The sequence below is a fragment of the Sphaerodactylus townsendi genome, linkage group LG03 (genome assembly GCF_021028975.2).
Source record: "Sphaerodactylus townsendi isolate TG3544 linkage group LG03, MPM_Stown_v2.3, whole genome shotgun sequence".
In the NCBI taxonomy this organism is placed as follows: Eukaryota; Metazoa; Chordata; class Lepidosauria; order Squamata; family Sphaerodactylidae; genus Sphaerodactylus; species Sphaerodactylus townsendi.
In genome coordinates this window covers 140,975,325-140,989,579 of record NC_059427.1, presented here as the reverse complement: position 1 = coordinate 140,989,579, position 14,255 = coordinate 140,975,325, and the positions used below count along the sequence as shown (strand labels likewise).

General features: G+C 45.4%; 1 protein-coding gene across 1 annotated transcript in view; it reads left to right on the top strand.

The window, feature by feature from the left end:
- Nucleotides 1-14,255, top strand: part of ESYT1 (extended synaptotagmin 1) — a 72,379-nt gene that overhangs the window by 39,863 nt on the left and 18,261 nt on the right. Inside the window, exons 14-19 of the mRNA XM_048489628.1 lie at nucleotides 1,175-1,246; nucleotides 1,688-1,774; nucleotides 1,858-2,007; nucleotides 3,627-3,779; nucleotides 4,706-4,882; nucleotides 11,457-11,539. Coding sequence (XP_048345585.1) covers nucleotides 1,175-1,246; nucleotides 1,688-1,774; nucleotides 1,858-2,007; nucleotides 3,627-3,779; nucleotides 4,706-4,882; nucleotides 11,457-11,539 — 722 coding nt within the window. The remainder of the gene's footprint in view (nucleotides 1-1,174; nucleotides 1,247-1,687; nucleotides 1,775-1,857; nucleotides 2,008-3,626; nucleotides 3,780-4,705; nucleotides 4,883-11,456; nucleotides 11,540-14,255) is intronic.

The following is a 14,255-nucleotide window of genomic DNA, read 5'->3' as shown; positions in this document are numbered from 1 at the left end:
GTCTGGGGAGGGAATGGCTCTTTGAGCTTTCACCCTTTGAAAGAGGGAAAAGTCAGTTCCATCTCTCTTTGCTAAGGTGAAGAGTGTCTACCACCTTCCCTAGAAAACTGAAAGGGCTGTGTTTTCATGTCAGCTAAATGGATGTGAGAGGGACTTACTCTCTGTCCTTAAAAAGGACTTGCAAACCTACTATAATGCCAACATGGACCTCCAAAGGTCCATGAACCCCAGTCTACTTATGTTGAAATAGTTCATTATAGCTATTCAGAAATTAATCTTTACTCTGGGACACCAGCTATTGTTAGGAAGTTGGCTGAGTGTGAAACTGATATGATCATACTGCAATAGCTATTAATAATCTCTTCAATTAATAGATTTATTTTCTTTTAATGTAATGGAGCATGAACTTTTGGGGGGGTACATGGGAGGAATTTAAACATTTGCAAGTTGGTTCCACCTCTGCATTTAGAAATAGTAAGAAATGAGAAGTTATGGTTATTGCTTAAAAGATCAAGGAGTTGGAGAACCTGCACAGGACCAAAGCAAAACGAGAAACAAAGCAAAACAAACGCGTGATTGGCGTTTGGAATATGTTGCCACAGGAGGTGGTGATGGCCACTAACCTGGGTAGCTTTAAAAGGGGCTTGGACAGATTTATGAAGGGCAAGTCAATCTATGGCTACCAATCTTGATCCTCCTTAGCAGACCAGGTCCTCGGGAGCAGCAGCAGCAGCAGGCCATTGCTTTCACATCCTGTATGTGAGCTCCCAAAGGCATCTGGTGAGCCACTGCGAGGAGCAGAGTGCTGGACTAGATAGACTCTGGTCTGATCCTCTTTCTTATGTTCTTATTGGCTGGTTTAACAGAAACAGTTAAATGTGTTGGATACTTTTTGTATGGAAGGATTTTTAGCATTTTTAAGATATATTTTGAGATTAGAAATGAATCCAGAAAAAATATTTAAGAGACTATTCTTGTTGTTGTAAACGCATTTGGCTCATAAAACCCCCCAAGAAAAAATAGTTCTCTAACAGCAGATTAGGTTTTTCATTGCGTCCCTTATTGGCACAAGATTTTATAAAAGCAGAAGTGGACTTCCTTGTTTATAGTATCCTGTTAATTTTCATATTGTTCTGGACGAGCCCTTGGTTCATTGTTTCTTGACTGTCCACAGTTGAAAAAATCCCTCAAGGCGGCCAATCCTGTTGTACAACTCTCTATCCAAGATGTCACTCGTGAGAGCAGGGTAAGAGAATATGTATTTTGTTTTTATCATGCTGTCTCTTCTCAAAAGGATGTGAAGCATCTTACCAAAAAAGTGTGAGGTTTAGTAGTTGTTACCCTCTGGACTTCCCCAGCTGTAATTCTTTGGTGGAGATATCTTGGATAAACAGATCTGGGTTTGCAAGGTGAAAATGTCCCAAGTAATGTCTCTTTTGCTGTCATTAGAGCATCATCCAGTGTAGTTACCCCTTGCTGCTTGTACCACTGGCAGGATGGATTTACCTTCTTCAGAGGGCAGCAGCTTCTAAACCGCAGTTTCTTGCTGAGGGGGTGACCTGCCAAAATAACTTCTGGATATTAGATGCTTAGATGGCAGATGACCTGCAGAAGTTAGTTCTATTTCTGTCTCTCTTTGAAGGAACCACTAGCAACTTAGTCATTCTCTGGCCTCTCACCCTACCAGGTTGTCTATAACACTGTCTCCCCTGTCTGGGATGATGCCTTCCATTTCTTTCTGCAAAACCCAGCCAAAGACGATATTGACATACAGGTAGGTTTTGGCCGTTTGTCTGAGTCCTATCTGTTTTTCTTCCCAAGGAGGCAGTAACAAAAACTGTTTTGTTCCTCCTTCAGGTCAAAGATGACAACCGGCAGACTACACTGGGCTCTGTCACTATCCCCCTGTCTCGTCTGTTGAGTGCTGACAATCTGACCCTTGACCAAGGGTTCCAGCTGGAGAACTCTGGACCCAACAGCCGCATCTACATGAAACTCATTATGCGGGTAAAAGACTTTGGTGTTTCAGTGTTGCATTTAGGGGCTGCCACTGATTATGACAGTGTGGTTGTTGTCAGTGGCGATGATCATGATAACTGAGATAACTTTTTCCCTTTTCTGCCTAGCCCAGTGGTGGCGAACCTATGGCACTCCAGATGTTCATGGACTACAATTCCTATCAGCCCCTGCCAGCATGGCCAATTGGCATGTTGGCAGGGGCTGATGGGAATTGTAGTCCATGAACACCTGGAGTGCCATAGGTTCGCCACAATGAGCCTAGCCCAATATCTGATTCTCAAGATACTTTATATAAAACTGCAGTGAAATGTTTGAAATGCATTTGAAACTTTTTTTAAGAAAAAGAAAATGGAAAGAGAAGAGAAGAGAAGAGAAAAGGATAGGTTGCAGTTAATGACTATGAGTCCTTGTTGTATTCTCTTTGCTGCTGGAAATGCAGAGGCATTCATGGTGACCGCTGGAGGATCCACAAGGGGGGAATTCTGTGCAGTATCCTCTTGTGTCTGCCATTTCCCTGGCCTCATTTATTTATTTATTTAAATTAGTGACTGAGATATTGCTATAATGTAATGATGCTATATCTTTCTACTACCAGTGGGGGTGGGGAAGGCAGCAAAAGACAGCCAGTGGCAAGTGAGGAAAAGTTGGATATGAGGGGAAATGGAGCTGAATATGGTGCTGAATGAGGGCAGGGAGATGTGGAAATCTTCAGTCAAATAAATCCCAAAGCCACGCTGAGTACAATCTTCCTGAAGAGATTGTATCATAAAAGGTTTCAGAAAACATACTGTGCAGTAGGATAAAACCCAGAAGGTGAATGACTGCGTGACAATGTCACTAGGAGCACCTCTCCCCCTAGAATGCTGGGGGGCGGGGGGCGGGGGGGTGGTTTGCTGCAAGGGACATGGAGAAAAACGTCTGTGTGGAGGCAACATGAGGTAGATACTGACTATTTTGGACAGGGATGAAGACTAGGTCTTTTTCTCTCTTGCTTCCTACTACCGCTTTGCCTGTAAGTTGAATCGTTTCCCCTCTGCATTGCAAGGGATCCCTTTTGTGCTGCAAGCAATCTTCAGATGGGCCTTTTAGAAGTGGTGCAGTCGCTTGGGAGTGGCAAATACACTGGGTTTCTATGTGATTATCTAGTGTCCAGGTTTGCAGCAGGACTTCCTCTGCTATGGGGAAGGAGGTGTTAGGGAACAGTATTGCATGAGTCTTTCCTTCAGTGGACCAATGGAGAGCCAGCATGGTGTAGTGGTTAAGGGCAGGTGGACTCTAATCTGGAGAACCAGGCTTGATTCCTTAATCCTCCATTTGAACAGCAGATTCTTATCTGGTTAACTGGACTTGTTTCCCCACTCCTACACATAAAGTCTGTTGGGTAACTTTGGGCTAGTCACAGTTCTTCAGAACTCTCTCAGCCCCACCTACCTCACAAGTTGTCTGTTGTGGAGAGAGGAGGGGAAAGGTGTTTGTTAGTCCCTTTCCTTTACAGTCTCCCTACAGGAGAGAAAGGGGGATATAAATCCAAACTCTGCTTCTTATTCACCTGCAACATAAATTGGCTTTCCATCCTGATTCAGCCCTGTATGCTGCTATTTCTGTAGGTCTTATATCTTGATGCCCCTGAAGGTGGCCTGACCCCCCGGCCATGTCCTCCAGGATCTCTGAATGTTACCGAAAGTGCCTGTGTCGGCAGCAGCGTTGACAAGACTCCTCGGCCTCTTGCAGCCAGCCCTGATGCCCAGTTTGGCACTGAGGTAAGATCACGCCATGGAGAAGGCTGTTATTTTCCAAGTCATTGCCCTGCTGGGTGAGATACAGCACATACAGTCATGAGAGGGCATGAAGATCAGGATCAGGCTGGTTTTTAAGAAAGAAATTTATAAATATATGGCTTTGATTAAGCCAGAATAAATATTTAAAAGTCTGTCATAGGATCATTATTAACCAGGTTCAAAAACAGATAGAACTTTCTTATTTACAGTCTCCAGTGTTGCTTAAAAAAAGATGATCTTTCATTCAAATAAATTACTGATCTTATCAGCCCAATGTTATTTTCAGCAAGGACTTTCCCAAAGCCGACATGTAAACATAAATAGCTCCCTGTTATGAAAAAAGCAGCAATAAATGCTTTCTGTTGTCCTCTGACTTGCTGGACTGGATCAGAACATCCTGTCTCTAATAGAAGCCAGCCTGGGAACCGACAAGTAGGTTAGAAAACCAAATTTCTCCGCTGTGTGACCCTGGCATCTGTTGTGCAGATGTATATTGTCTCACAATGTGGAGTGTTGGACTAGTATCTGGGAGACCCAGGTTCAAGTTCCCCAATGGCATGGAAGCTTGCTGGATGACCTTGGACCAGTCACACTCTCTGGCCCTAACCTACCTCACAAGGTTGTTGTGAGGATAAAATGGAGAAGAGGAGAATGATGTAAGTTATTTTGGGTCCCCATTGGGTTTCCATTGGAGTACAAATGAATAAAGTAATTACAGGAACCAGGTACTCTTAAAGTCAAATCACATTTCATCCTCTCCCCACTTCTTTGCCAAAGAGACTTGTGTTGCTTTCTTAAAAATGCAGGCTGGCTGAGGGACCCCAGTGAAAAAATTCCCTGAAGCATATGACGATCATTGCAGTTCTGTCAGGCATACTGAACTTGCCCTCATGTAATCTTGCCCTCAGAACGTGATTCGTATTCATCTTCTGGAGGCTGAGAACCTCATTGCCAAGGATAACTTCATGGGTGGGATGATCAAGGGCAAGTCGGACCCTTACGTCAAAGTGCGCTTGGGTGGCCAGAAGTTCCGCAGCCGTGTCATCAAAGAGGAGCTCAACCCCCGCTGGAGTGAGATCTATGAGGTAAGAATGCCCCCTTCCCTTTTCAGGATGGGCGCTATTGGGCCCTCTCAGTCCTGACTAATGGCAAATGACTGGTTTGGCTGGGACTAGTTTAAACAAGGCATACAGTTTGTTCCCTATGTGAAAATGACTGTGCTTCAAAGAGGAATGATACTGCACCTTGTACTTTGCTTACCCCCCCCCCCCCCCCCCCCCCGGTGCTTTTTTTGCAGCACAGATGGGTGCCAGATGGATACCTGGCAGTGTGTTAGTCCAACTCATAAGGCATGTGTCAGAATGCATCCAAAACGACAGATTGTGGAAAACTAGAACTGTATGTTTTGTTTGTTCAGGGATTTCTCTCTGAATAATCTAGATACCTTGTAGTAGGTAGGTTCTCTTCTAACTACTGGTCCATACTGCAAGTGGAAATCATATGCATGGGGAAGTTTGTGGCTTTCCTAGGAACACAACACCCCATTGGTGCATATGGAGCTAGAGTGCAAATGTAGAAGTTCCTCAAGAAGCTGCAGGACCAAATGCCTCTCTCTTCAGCCCCTCAATATGGATTTCTCAAACTGTGTGTTGCATAAGATTATCAATGACAGTTGTGTGATCTAAACAGTGCCACGGTGACTTATTAATTGATGCACTGTAGAATAAAATGTTCTTCTGTGTTCTCCATCAAACAAACTGAACCATCAAATGAAAATGTTTCCTAGATGAACTTCAAATTTTCATATACATGCAATCCCAGCCGAAGTAAAATATTTTTTACACAACTCCTGCACTAGTACTAGTACTTGATAATATATGTTTTAAATGGTTTTATCCAAGACTGTAAACTACCTTGGCTATTTCATACAGAAAGGTGGGGGTAAACTCATTTAAATAAATTCTGTTCCCAGTAGAATCATGGATGAAAATCAGTAATTTCACAAGCCCTTTACATCTCTGATCTTGGATGCTTGCTGATCTTAGACAATTAAACACATTTGTTTTCATCACTGCACAAAGAAAATGTGTACAATGTAATGACCTCAGCAAACAGGAAACCCACTGTACCCTAGCTGCCAATAACTATAACAAATCAACCTAGAATGCAGTTTTTAATAAAGAGTAAAAGTGCAAATAGGTGCCATAACCATACATCCTATATTAAAATGTAACAAGGAAACAACATCCTAATATCAATATTTTCTTATCGTGGATCTACAGCTGGGAAAGTGACATACAAGTTGTAGTCTTTTTGAAACGCCACTTGCAGACAATCCTCCTTGTTTCTGTGTGGATTTTACAGACAGGCACAGGAATTTAACTTGGACAATAGTCAAAGGTAGTATTCAGAAAACTTCCATGCTCTGTCAGTCCTTCAAGCAGACTTTGTAGGGGTCCTTCGATTAGTCGGTTTCTTGTTCTACTGAGAGCTGTAGTGCTTTCCTGGTGAAATTGACAGAAATGTGCTGAATATGCAGTGCTGAATATGTAGAATAAACTGCACAGAACGCCACTCATGGTAAGCAGCGTTTTCAGGAAAGCGCAGTAGCAGTTGGGCTTCCACATAGCAGGTCTCCCTTCCTCAGCTTTTTATTTGGGAAAAAAATAGATACTAGAATATCATTATATTGATATAATGTACCAGGTTCTCTAAATTGCTAGCATTCATTTAAAAAGTAAGTCTCTAGCCCTTTTCATTATGGATTTATGCCTTTTCTCTCACGTTTTTGCAGTACTAGCTGGCCACTTTCCCAGAGTGTGTTGCAGTGCGTTTTGTGTACACTGTCATGTCTCAAGAAACAGGAGTCGGAGGAACAAAACATAGTACTTTATTCCATAGCTGCTACTCACACATAGCCTAAAATCACTCTGCAGCTGTGCTCAATATAACACACTTACTGATTACCAATTACAGTGCAACAGCTGCAGACTCTTAAAACAATACAATACATTACACTCCTTCCCCCTAACTCCTGTAATAATCTGGTGGGATTCTCTTTCGCTGCGATCGTTTCAGCTCCCGCTCTGGCTCCTGAGTCTGTGTTTGTTCCTGGTTCTGCAAAACAATTGGACCATTTGCTTGTTTTCCTTATCCTGCATCTCCATCCTGCCCCTTAGCGCCCCAGATTCCTCGGGGGACAATTGGACTATTTGCTGTTTTCCTTATGCTGCATCTCCCATCCTAAGCCCTTAACGCCCTATAAAGATTCCTCGAGGACCTGGGGTTCCTGATCTACTATTGGACCTGGCACTCCTCTTTCTTACTTGGTCAACATGTCTGCGGATCACCCGCCCTTCTTCAGTTCCACCCTATAAGACAAGGCCCTGTTGGCTGCCTCACAACTGCTACAGGACCCAACACGGACCCTGCTCCATAATTTCGGACATACCCGCATTATCATCCCTATCAAATGTCGAGGTGCTTTCAACGCTTGATCTTCTTTTCGTGGGCCGATCATCAACTGAATCGGGATGCATTCGGTCCAACAGCGTCGTAAGATTTCCGATTCATTAGCAACTCCATAAGGACTCCTCCCGGTGGCTATTACCGCGGTGTTATGTGCTGTAATGTTAACAAAAAAATGCGCCAACCCGGCGGTGCCAATCCCCTCTACTATTATTAAGCCGCGAAATGCATCGCTTTTGTTGTATGCGCACCATCGCTTTCTGCCTGCCGCGGCTAAGTAGCCCGGATGAAGAAAGGGGCCGAGGTAACCTGGCGAATAACACCATTAGCCAGGAATACTCTAAACTCCTTGGATACAAGCAGCTGTCCATTATCCGATACCACCATTATCCGAGGGAGGCCATGGGTTGCAGAAATAACTTACGCCAGTGCCCTAATTACTGTTTGTGATGTCATTGACATTACTGGCACTACTTCTAATGCCATTTGGAATATGAATCCACTCGATGAAACTTACACCTGGCCTTGGAAGGCCCTGCAAAATCAATATGTACCCTTGACCACGGTCTTTTTGTGGACTCCCCACCCATTGATAAGGTAAAGGGGAGAGGCCTGCAAGGGTGGGAGCAGGTCGGCGTTATCTGACACTCCCTGCACCCTGGCCACCCATTCTTCTATTTCACTATCCATCTTTGGCCACCACACATAACTGCGGAGACGAAATGCCTTCATTCTCACTATTCCAGGGTGCCCTACATGCAAGGCCTCCAGCACCCTAATCGCTTAAAGCTGCTGGGATCACGCTACTCCTATTTCCCCACAGTAAGCACCCTTGCCAATGGACAGATATCTCCGTGCTGCCTCATTCCAAATGGTCTGAATTTTCCTCCTAGCTTACCCAATGGCCAACCCTTCCATGCCCAGTTCAAGAGACTCGGGCGAAGCACTGGAGTCCTTAGCTGAGCCTCTCTGCTATTTCTGCCGGCTTGCACTGGAGGCTCTGATAATGATTCCAACATCAAAACCTCCAAAAGTGGGGTAGTGAATGCAGCACCTCCTCCGCTTTGTACTGGCTTAAGCGACTCAAGCATCTACATGCCCAATTTTCTTTCAGGCTAAGGTGCTGCAAGACATAATCATTATGCATTCAGGAACATTGCCCACCGCCAGCATTCTAAGGGGACAATATCTGTGGTGTCTGGCGCTCTGAGGAAGAAATAATCCCAACAGCGGCTTATGGTCTGTAACAATCACAAATGGTCGCCCATATGCGTAATCATGAAACTAGCTGTAACCCCAGCCACTATTGCTAATGCCTCCTTATCTATTTGCGGCGTAATTGCAGCTCCGTTGTAGACTTAACGTCCTAGAATAATACGCAATTGGAGCTTCCCGCATATCCTCCAATTGATGGCTCAACACTGCTCCAACTCATCGCATCACGGGGAGGCATCATCGCCGCGATCAAAATTAATGGCTTCCTCTCATCCAAAATGAACCAATACACTTTCTGATGACAACAATCTTTTGACATCTCGGAATGCCTTCTCTCATGCTGACTTGTCCACTGCCACACTGCCCAGCTTATCTAATAAGCGGTGCAGTGGCTCTACTAATGGCCTTATGACCTTTAAGAATGAATAGTAAAATTTAGCTTAATCCCAAAAGTATGCCTGTAGCTCTTGCTTTGACTGTGGTGCTGGGGCATCCCTGGATGGCCGCCATGGCACCTTTGCTGATGTCGGGAATTGGATTCCCCTTGCATCTACCATGTATCCCAAAAAAACTCTACTTAGCTACTCCAAACACACACATTTTCAACGCTTGACGCAGCAACCCTACATCTGGAGAAGCTTACTGGCGGTACTTTCCGTACCCGTGTCATCAGTTCCTCCTCAGTTGCACCTACCCACTATCAAGACATCATCAAAATCACGGTATGACTCCGGCAAAGTTTCTTAATATTTCTTCCATCCAAGCTCTGGAATATCCCAGGAGCTACACTCACTCCAGGTAAATTGCAGCCGCTTTACTCTGAATGCCCCCTGTGAGTCACTATCGTCTGGGCTTCTGCAGTGGCATCATCCACTTCCAGCTGTTGGTATGCCTGCGCTAGATCTAATTTTTGCAAAAACCTTTTCCCCTGCCAGTATGTTGCTAACAACTGACTGACAACTGGCGCACTGGAGTACGGGATGTTTTCTGCAATGCCTTGTTAATTGTGCCACTTATAATCAGCACAAATGCGCACATCCCCATTGGCCTTCAGGGGGGGTCACAATGGTGGAGTTTCCCATTTTGCATTTACCACTGGTTCCAGTATTCCCTGTTCCAATAAACCGGATCTAATTCTGCATCCACTTTAGAAGCATACATGAAAGCAAATGGAATCTGGCGTGATTTTAGGCGTATTGGGGGTACTGAAGGATCAAGAATCCTACAATGATATAGGAATTGGACCCACATTATACTGCCCCAGTCCCTCAGCAAACACACTCTTAAATTCTTTCCCACTAGCACCTCCCATGTTAACTTGCTAACCTCATGAATTCCAGTAATTGCAATTCCCAACCTCCCGAACCAGTCCAGCCTGGCCACCAGGCTTGTCCGCCTTCCTTCCACTATTAACAATTTGCAAACATCCATCAAACATATGGATATTTCACATGCACATTACCATAACATGCCAACCACAGGTACTCTATGTCCTTGATAATCCGTGAGAGTGGTAAAGCTTCCACCAGATCCTAATGTCCAAATCATCCTGTGGGCAAAATGTCTTATAAAGTTGTCCCATGAAGCGATGGAGAATGCTGACCCAGAATCCACTTCCATCACACAAGGGACATCCTGGATCCCTCACAGATCACCGTCAACTTATGCTGGATCACCGGGTTGCACGTGGTTAATTACATCCAGCTGCATGAACACACCATCACACTGCACTCAAGTGGGCGGGGGTTGGCCAGCCAAGCCAGCTACATGGGGACCAGCAAAGGTCGATCCACCCAGAGTGTAATGTGTAGCAGATGAGCCGGGAACATGTCTTCTTGGTCCTTGATGCCTTTTTTTTCTCTGCACACTCTCCCAATAATGCCCCCCAGTGTTTTACAACAGGAAACATTGTGCCTCTTTAAATCTCTTACACACTTTCTCTCTCATGGGGCTCCACACAAGCTCAAACATTTTTTCTCCTGCATTGACATCCTCCCTCTCTGTTGTGGTGGTCTCCCCATCTTCATTACACCATGCTGCGATCGTCTCTGAATTTCACCATTGCCAGGGTCTACAGATCTCACTGCCAGCTGTTTGCAGTCTCTGTGTGCTCCTGACGGTCGCACCTCACGAGTGCAGAGGCTGCAGCAAGTTCAAAATTCAAAGGCTTCTTAATTTATGCCGTTTGGAAGGAGATCAAGTCTGTCTTTGCCAGCAGCAACTTTTGCAATGATGCCTCTCTCAGGCCACAGACCAAACGATCCACATTAACATTTCTTCCAAATTGGAGAAATTGGCATTGTTGGTGCCAACCGTCGTAAGGGCTGCAAGCATAATCTGCAATCGCTTTCAGTGACCCCTCCTGATCACGTTTGTAAAAAACACTCCGTCTAGCGAAGCTAAACTTCTGACGGTTGGGGGAATGAAATGGTTTCCTTAATGCAGCTCAATATCTCTACAAGTGGCGTTGCTGATAAGTCTCTTGGCGCTATCGAAATGCTAAAGGCGAGGTCAAACACCGCCTTCCACCACAGAGGCTCAAAAACACAGCTCTTTTCCTTTCTGGGTCTGTTATGCCATTTGCCAGAAGATAAAATTCCAATCGGGCCTCACTTAACTTTCCTGCCACTTCAAAGGAAACTCCAAATTAAACTGTTCCAGCTGCCCTTGAAGAAGGCCATAATTTACTTCACATTCCGCGACTTCACTAAAAACCTTCCAAGACCTTTCATAAGTTCATCCTCGTCGCCAATATGTCATGTCTCAAGAAACAGGAGTCGGAGGAACAAAACATAGTACTTTATTCCATAGCTGCTACTCACACATAGCCTAAAATCACTCTGCAGCTGTGCTCAATATAACACACTTACTGATTACCAATTACAGTGCAACAGCTGCAGACTCTTAAAACAATACAATACATTACATACACTGAATGCATGCTTAATTTGTGATGCTCTTTTTCACATTCTCCAGGTCATAGTGAATGATGTTCCAGGCCAGGAGGTGGAATTTGACTTGTATGACAAAGATGTTGACAAAGATGACTTTCTGGGAAGGTTAGTAAGAAGATGATGGACAAAAGCCACAGAGTGCAAACCTCTCTCCCTCTGAGTAGGGAGTAATGGAAAGTACCTGTGTAACGTGAAATGTCCATGAGAAGGGACTTAGAGAGAGCATCCCCAATGCCTTCCACTGTTTTCCCAGTCATTGTCAGCCCCTGGTTTTTGAGGTGATAGGGTGTAATTGTTCTGTGAAACAGCAAAATACAAGTGGTCTTATATGCTTAAGTCAGGAGTCCCCAGCCTTTTTCAGCCTGTGGGCACTTTTGGAACTCTGACATCGCATGGTGGGTACAGCAACAAAATGGCTGCCACAAAGGAACAGCTCTCATTTCTGCCTCTTTTGGCCTTTCTGCTCCTTACACCCTGTTGGCTGCAGAAGCGAAGTGGGCACTGAGAGAAATAGGGAGTGCACCAGGCACAGAATGGAGAGGGGCGTGGGCTGTTCCTGGCTTCACTTCTGCTGGGACAAAAGGGCTGCTACAGGAGGCAGAGCCAGCCACAAAATGATTGCCACAGCTTAACTTCAGTAAAACAATGCATATCCTTGTGTTGTGGTCACGGCTTCTGTTAAAGCAACACTTAAAAATATCTGCAGCTGCCTGTCAGATCTCCACTGGTCTTATCAGAAGCTTGGCTGGCCCTATTCAGCCCCATCCTAAAAGCACTTGGTGGGTGCTCCGTTGGAGACCCCTGAGTTAAGTTATTTACTATGTTACCTTTCAGCAGGTGATATAATATTTGAATAATGTTGACCAAAAGTGCCAAGAACCCAGCTGAATTTCAGGTCATCCCTGTGTCCTGCTGCACTGGAAGGAGGCTTAACGCTGAACTCTTATGTGAGTCAGGAATTCTGTGATGTCCAAACTTAACTTTTGGCCTTTAAAAATAACCATGGGAGGGAAGGGAATGTTGACTGGGGTCCCAGCACTTCCTTCCATGATGCTTTCCCAGTTGGAACCCTTCCCCCAAGCTACTTAAAGTCCTGGAACATAAAAGGATGAGTACCCAGATTCTGCATATCTTCTCCTGGGTTTTAAAGTAACTGGAGGTTAATTTCATCTGGGAAGTGGCATTGTAATGAAGAATTAATTCATCTTTTCCCTACCACTGTGGCCAGTCTCTCCCTCCCCATCTGCCATCCCTAATTCATCTTTAACTCCTCACTCAGCAGTATGATGATATACTGACATATTTTCCCTTTTGCCACCATAAAGGCTATTTTTTTTAAAATGGTGATTATCGAGAGAAGGGGGCTGGACTATCTCTGGAGAGCAAGGCTAACACTCCTGTTTTCCCTTCTGCCCACAGTTGTTACGCTGGTTTTAATTTTCTTTCACTCTGTGTGCTACGCTTGGAGCAGGCACAGAACCTCAATAGCTGGGCTACCCATGATGCCTTCCTCAAATGCCTGAAGAATTCATTATTGAGGGTGTGGTGAAACAGGCTTGCTTTGCCTGGCAGACCCTATTCCGCTCTCTGCACTTTCCCAGGAGTTGCCAACTTTTCCTGGGGAGGGCTAGCTTTCTCTCTGGGTCAGGGGTAGGGAACCTTTAACACTCAAAGAGCCATTTGGACCCGTTTTCCATGGGAAAAGAAAACACTTGGAGCCGCAAATAATTTTTGACATTTAAAATAAAAGACCAACGCACTATATATATGGGGTTTTGAAAACCTTTATTCTGCTCTCATTCTGGACGAAGCTGGCGGAGTGAGATGCGCCCTGCCCTGCTGCCTGCAGGGACGAGAGCAAGGATGACCTGCCAGCGACTCAGCCCTGCGCCCCGAAGCTGCCAGGAAAGCTCTACGCCCGGCTCTCGAACAGAGTGAGGAGAGGGGAAGCCAACACAGTGGGCGCCGCCCAGCCGAGCCGTTACAGGCAGTTGAGTAGCGCCCGCCCTGTTACGCCTCGCAGGAGGCCGGGCAACGGGATGAGTTTGGTGGCTGGAAACTCGTGGAGCCACAGTGCAAGGGCAGAAGAGCCGCATGCAGCTCTCGAGCCGCAGGTTCCCTACCCCTGCTCTGGGTAAACCGCTGCCACCACTTGATCATTTGAGGACTGCCTGCTGGGGAAGATCAGGATTCCCCAGCTTCCTTTCCAACCGTGAGGCCTCTGCCTCAGTTTCCCTTGGTCCCCCTCTCTTGGGGTCCACAGGGCAGACCGGAGGAAGGAAAAGCTGCTCAGCCTTCCTCCCTCTCCTGTTTAGATAGCACAATCAAGACAGTGGGGCATTCATGGTACAGAGAACCATTCTCCTCATCTAAGGTTTTAAAAGTATTTATTAAAAAGAAAAATCACAAGTATCTTTTAGCACCGCACCAGATTGAGCAAGGGTTTCCAAAGCAAAGGCAATATAAACGCAAATCCCCTGCCCCTGTATCTTAACATACCCTAGCTAGGAGTTATTGAACATAGGGTAGGCATGTAAAACTTAGAAGGTTGCAATTCTCAAAGAGTTCACATTACCTGACTAAGCACATGGTCCAAAAAATGGCTGCTGCCTTCCCAGCCCAGGCAAGAGGCCTGCTCCCCAGCAGAAGGAAAGAGAGAAGAGCCCTCGCCCCTCCAGTTCCAGCAATTTATCAGATCCCAGATCCCACCCTCCTTTGATCTGGTCAGGCTGAGTCAAGATATCTTTTCCCCCTAGGTCAGGTAGCACTTCCTGATGATCATCTGGAATTTCTAAGTCCTCCAAATCTATGATACCTGTTG